The sequence below is a fragment of the Colossoma macropomum genome, unplaced genomic scaffold, assembly GCF_904425465.1.
Source record: "Colossoma macropomum unplaced genomic scaffold, Colossoma_macropomum, whole genome shotgun sequence".
Lineage (NCBI taxonomy): Eukaryota > Metazoa > Chordata > Actinopteri > Characiformes > Serrasalmidae > Colossoma > Colossoma macropomum.
Genome location: NW_023494791.1, coordinates 48,183,342 through 48,189,204, shown reverse-complemented (window position 1 = coordinate 48,189,204; position 5,863 = coordinate 48,183,342). Strand labels below are relative to the sequence as shown.

General features: G+C 42.6%; 1 protein-coding gene across 1 annotated transcript; it reads right to left on the bottom strand.

Moving 5' to 3' along the window:
- Positions 1 to 2,480: 2,480 nt before the first annotated feature.
- On the bottom strand, positions 2,481 to 5,106 carry six4a (SIX homeobox 4a). Its single transcript, XM_036575324.1, has 3 exons — positions 5,087 to 5,106; positions 4,236 to 4,873; positions 2,481 to 2,896 (listed from the first exon to the last, which is right to left on the bottom strand). The coding sequence occupies exons 1-3, from the start codon at positions 5,104 to 5,106 to the stop codon at positions 2,493 to 2,495; spliced, it is 1,062 nt and encodes a 353-aa protein (XP_036431217.1). The 3' UTR covers positions 2,481 to 2,492.
- Between the last annotated feature and the right edge of the window lie 757 nt (positions 5,107 to 5,863).

The following is a 5,863-nucleotide window of genomic DNA, read 5'->3' as shown; positions in this document are numbered from 1 at the left end:
CTCATGTCAGGGTTGTCTGAGATGAAGAAAGCTGCCGTTTTATTTCTGCACGGCTGTCTTTGTGGAGAGGTGGGAGGTGTTTTCTCTTCCCTCCCATCCCGCCCCTATTGCTCGCTAGCAGCCCAACACGGCGTCACAACATTTCACAACATTTCAATTTTTAAATGATTGAACAAGTGAATGATTGAGTAATTTTGCAAAATCGGTGGAGTTAATATTACAGAAAACACTAATTTCAAATATTTGAACAGTGTTTCCAATCTTTTGTGCAAAACCTCATATTTATAAAGCATGTACAGATTATAAATGCTGTAAAGAGCTCTAATGAGTAACATGGTGTCAAAATCACAAGTAATTACAGGAGAACACTGACCTTTATAGAGTATTCATGGCTTGCAAATGAGGGCACGTGTATGCGTATGTGATTACATTGTGTGTGGACTGGCCTTTAAGGTTTGACCCAGCGTCCACCTGCTCCCACCTGTCAGATCAACTCAACTACTCTCCACAGCAACACAAACACAAACACAAACACACACACACACACACACACACACAATCCTCACTTGTAAGTGCACAATTTATAATTCATTTTGTGTATATTTAAACATTATAGGATATGTATTAAATTGCAGGTTTGATATTCAGTTATTAACTGATTATGATGTATTCAGAGCGGTTCAGAGTGGTTTGGTGAGAAACGCTCCGTTCTAGAGAAACTTACTGAGTCAGAACTGTTCACAGTGGTGGTGATAGGAACCAGACGTCCACCTCTAAAAGTTCCCTCACAGAAAATTATTAAGTTTAAGTGATTAAGTGCCCCTTATTCGTCCCACAACAGGGAAATTTCACCTCCGCATTTTAACCCATCCGTGCAGTGAAACACCACATACACACTAGTGAACACACACACACTAGGGGGCAGTTATTACATGAAACGGTTATGAATTCACTGCCTGATGTCTGAGACAATCTGAGACAATATCTGAAACACCAAAGAGCGTTCTTTTATTGCTACAATCTCATGCTTGTAACAATAGCAGAACCATTTTTGGTGCTATATAGAACCATTTTCAAAAAGAATCTATATAGAACCATCTACAACACATTCTCCAATCTGAAGAACCATTCCATCATGCAAAGAACTATTTAAGCATGAAATGGTTCTATATACTACTAATGGTTCCAAATAGAACCATTTCCTTTATTTAAGAACTCCTGAAGAACCCTCCATAGAAAAGTACTGACCAATAGAATGGGACACTCTGCAGCAGCCAGACATGAGCCTAAGGTCTCCATGCCCAATGCCAAGTGTGGGCAATTGGGCTGTGGAGCAGTGGAACTGTGTTCCCTGGAGTGATGGAGCTCCATCCAATACCTTTGGGATGAGTTGGAGTGATCCAGAACTGATCATCCAACATCAGTACCTGACCTCACTAATGTTCAGATCAAATCCTCACAGCAATGTTCAACATCTAGTGTAAAGCCTTCCCAGAAGAGTAGAGGCTGTTACTGCAGCACAGACTCACTATTAACGCCTTAATTTCAGAAGAAACGCTGGATCAGCGAGTGTCTGCTGACTTTTGGCCACTTAAGGCCAGATTTACTAAGGAGTGCACAAAACCTCATGCTAGGATTTACTATGACGTCAAAAAGCGGTGTTAAAATGCATGCAATTGTTCCAGTCAATTCATGTTAGTAAACTGTGTTGTTATTTTGTCTCCCTATTTTTTGTGCCACTCCATAAAATGTACATTTATGAAATCACATTCCATCGAAAAGGTGTAAAAAGGTGCAGCAGGCTTTGAGGTAGGTTTTCTCGCATTTGATGGGCGTGTCTGAGGCACCAACCAGTCAGCACTGACATGTATATAAAGCCTGGAGTATTAAAAAACAGCGCACACAACGGATTCCTCTATAAAGTCCTCTACAAATACACAACTGAAGACATGAGAAGACATGATTGTTTAAATAAGTTTTTTATTGTGAAATTTTTAATAGAATAAGCTAATAATAACTTTTTTTTAACTTATCGCATGGGTTATATTATGTACATCTCCACAAACACTCTTTCTGTCATGTTTTTGGAAGCATTTTAACTTTATAACGTAGTTGTTTACATAATTAGTGTCATTCATGTAATTCAAACCCATTTCATCAGGCTCCAAAAATTCTTCGAAAAGGACGCCAAGAACGTAACACAACAGAGTGTTTAAACGCACCACTGTTTACTTTCAAATAAGCGTTTTGCTATGGTTTGTTGGGGTTGCCCAGGTGCGTTAAAGCCTGCTCAGTGGCGCCCTCTTGTACATGTGCAAAATGACTGCACGCACATTACATTGCACTGCATTTGTGCCACTGCAAAACCTTTAGTAAATTTGGCCCACAGTGTGTTTGAATCAATTAAATTCAATGCAGATATTTTTTTCAGTGCATAAAAATATCAAAAACTAAAATAAAGCTCCAACAATGTAAAACAGCTGAGACTCAGGTTAAAGGTCAGTCAGGTTCTGATTTGTGTGGACAGGCGGCAGATGTGCCAGGTGTTTTCCCTCCGTCCTCGGCTGCCTGTATTCAGATACAGCGCACAGGTAGTCCCCGCACAGGCTGAGGTTCATGATAGGGTTGTGACCTCTGACCAGTGTTAGGTCCGTCTGTGTGAGGAGAGGCGCACTGACGTGTTTGGAGTGTAAAGGTAAAGGTGTGTGTCTGTAGCTCAGGTGTGTGTGTGGATGATCCGGGTTACTCTCGCTCTCCGCCAGGTCCTGTTTGATAGGGGTCGGTGCTGGAGTGTCGTTCAGGCTGTAGAGAGCCATGCTGGACTGCAGAGGGGTCAGGATGAGCTCGGAGTTAGTCACAGGGGTGCTAGCGGCTATGCTTACCAATGGTGCAGGAGCTAGAAGAGAGAACAGAGCAATAATAGTAACGATGCACTGATATGGACAGATATTCTGAGAATTGTGCAAAAGTGCCCTCATTTCTTTACTTTACAGTAAAACAGCTATTAAGTATGTATATTAAGCCATTAAGTGTATTAATTTATATATTTTTAGATACACCGGCTGCATAAGGAAAGAGTTTCCAAAACTGGAGTTCAAAAAACTGATTAAAAGCTACAGAGGAGAGAGAGTCTCCTAACAACCACCTGAAAGACCTGGTCGACCCCAAAACTGCCCCCATCAGATAAACAGTGCTTAAAGCTTTCATCTCTGAGAGAGACGAGAAAATCAAGCTGCTTCAGATCTGAAAACATCCACAGGCGTTTCTGTCCATCCTTCCACTGTGAGAAGACGACTCAGCGCTGTGGGTCTGAAAGGATGTGTAGCTGTCAAGAAGAACCTCACTGAGAAAAGGAGACGGACACATCAAACAGAGAAGCTGAACGATGGACTGACCACCCCAGAGTCCAGACCTCAACACCACTGAATGTGTTTGATTACTTCAGAAAATGATCAACCAGCTTCTAAGACTGAACTTTGGAGGTGTGTCTGCAGATTCTTTGAGGAACTGAAAGTGAGTCTCCTGAAAAGAATGGAAGCTGGAATAAAGGGAAAGAGTGACTCACTGACTCAAACAGCTGAGATTAGATTCAGCCGTTGAGGCGTCTGTGTGATCTTCTAATCTCTAACACTTCAAATAAGAGGAATCATGGATATTAACCCCTCTGTGTTCTGAGCTCGTTCTCTTGATTTGTTCATCTCTTCTTAAACTCTCCTCTAAAGGCTCTTCATATAACATGATCCTCATATGTTTCATATCTAAATGCTCCATTATCTTCATCACTACTTTCCAAAACCGCTGCAGCAACTTCAGCAGCTGTAAACTCTCTGCACGCTGTTTCACACGAGTCTCCGATGTGGACTGAATGAAGAATGAAGGGTTTCCGGCGTGATGGTCAGTGCTTAGTGATTTCCTGAGTGTCCATTGGTCAGTTTCACAAAGAATGTAGACGGACACATGAATCCACCAGTTCCACACGGTGAGAGGCAGATGATGTGTATCTCAGCCCCTCTTCATAGGCTCATAACTCCGGATGTGAGTCTCGTATGATCTCGTGATAAGATGGGATGGAAAGGGCGACTCTACAGATTCAGGAAGTGTTTGAACTGGATTTCTGTGCTGGATCATCACAAAGATACACAAACAGATATAGAAACAGAGAATTTGATGAGCTGGTGGACCCCAGAGGGTGAAGCTTCAAAGTGGACAGTGATGTCTTTGCACACACATCTCACCTCCTGTTGTTGGAGCAGGGGAGGACAATGAAGGTGACTCAAGAGAAGTAAGGACAAACATCAAGGCTTCATCACTTCCTCCAGTTAAGTTTCTAGGCTCAGGCACCAGGCTGTAGCTTTCAGACTGGATCTTCTCTGATGAGGACACTGGACTGTAGGTTAATCCTGAGCTTGGAGTCGTGTTTTGGGCCATCAGGTCCAAATTTACCCCTTTTATTTTCAGTTCAGGTCCTTTCATGCTGTTTTGGAAGCTGGCATATGGCAGCACACCTTCAGCTTTGTCTTGTGATCCATTCACGTCTTCCTCAACCACCTTATCTACTTCAGCACTGTCTGTTAGAAAACTCTGGACAGGCCCATAAGCCATAGACTGAAGCTCGAGGTGCAGTCCACTGTCGAGGTTCAGTGGAGACTGGATGTAGGAGGAGATTTCATTGTGGTTGATGGCATCATGATGGTTGGCATTACTGAAGATGAGTTCTGTAAAAGATTCTGGGCTTTTCCTGCCCCCCAGTGGCTGGAGGATGACATCGGTGACCTGGTGATTTTCTGTCCCATCTGTAGAGCCTGAGAGAGGAGAGAGATCCTCCAGACCTTTCCTGCTCTCATCTTCACTGGTGGGGTTACCGTCAGACTCACTGAAAGAGAGAGAAAGAGAGAGAAATAGAGAGTGAAAAACCAAACTACTCAACACTAAACTGTCACACATTTGATTAACAACAACAGAAAACAAACCATCACTTTTTAACTTATTACAAAAGTTAAAGCTGCGCTATGTAAGTTTTGGCGACCTCTCTGGTGGAAATGTGTAATTGCATGCAACGTGCAGAACATTTTATAGCATGGGTTGCACTTCGGCCCCCTTCCCCATGCAGATGAATCTGATGATTGAAAGAAAATTCAAAGAGAACTCAGTCTAAACTCGGTGAAGGATGCGTCTCCCGAGGATGTGAGTGAATTATCTACTACTGTCATCATATCTTCATCAGTATAATGTTGATTTTGAGGACATTTGAGGCCTAAACATCGAGCCGGACCTTCTTTTTGAGTCTGTGCGTGTGAATGCGTAAAAATGTACAACGTGGTGTGAAAAACTCTAAAATGATTATTTCACGCCTCAGCAGCGCACACTCACCATATTTTAGCCTGAGAGGAGCCAGTATTTCCTTTCACCTTCACTGTTTCCTCTTATAGCCACATTCTGCTGTATATAATGCTGCTGTTTTCTCTTTATGGGCTTTTGTAAAAGTGACCTTGAGTTTCTGAAAGGCGCTATACATGTGTGTGTGTGTGTGTGGTGTGTTTGTGTGTGTTGCTACACACACACACAGGCAGGTCACCTCCGCCAGGTGCGCTCCAGCTTTGTTCACTGAAATGAAAGAATCTAAAGATGTGAATTCTGTCTCTACAGACTGACTGTGTGTATAAGAGGGAGCGCTGGGGGCAAACACACACACACACACACAGGGTGGGGCACAACACTTAAAAGTAGTGATGGCTGAATACTGAACACACTGAAATATATTCAGTAACTTATTCCATTACAGTACATACAAGTAATATATTCAGCCATAACACTGCCGCAATATCAGGTTCAGCTCAGTTTTGTCAGTTTTTGCCAGATCAGT

Excerpts from the sequence above, each read along its gene's own strand:
- six4a (XM_036575324.1), bottom strand. The coding sequence starts at position 5,106 with ATGGGGAAGGGGGCCGAAGT. Across the intron at positions 4,874-5,086 it reads ATGGGGAAGGGGGCCGAAGT|TGAGTCTGACGGTAACCCCA; the intron begins GCAACCCATGCT and ends TCTCTCTTTCAG. Across the intron at positions 2,897-4,235 it reads CCCTGCTCCAACAACAGGAG|CTCCTGCACCATTGGTAAGC; the intron begins GTGAGATGTGTG and ends TCTCTCTTCTAG.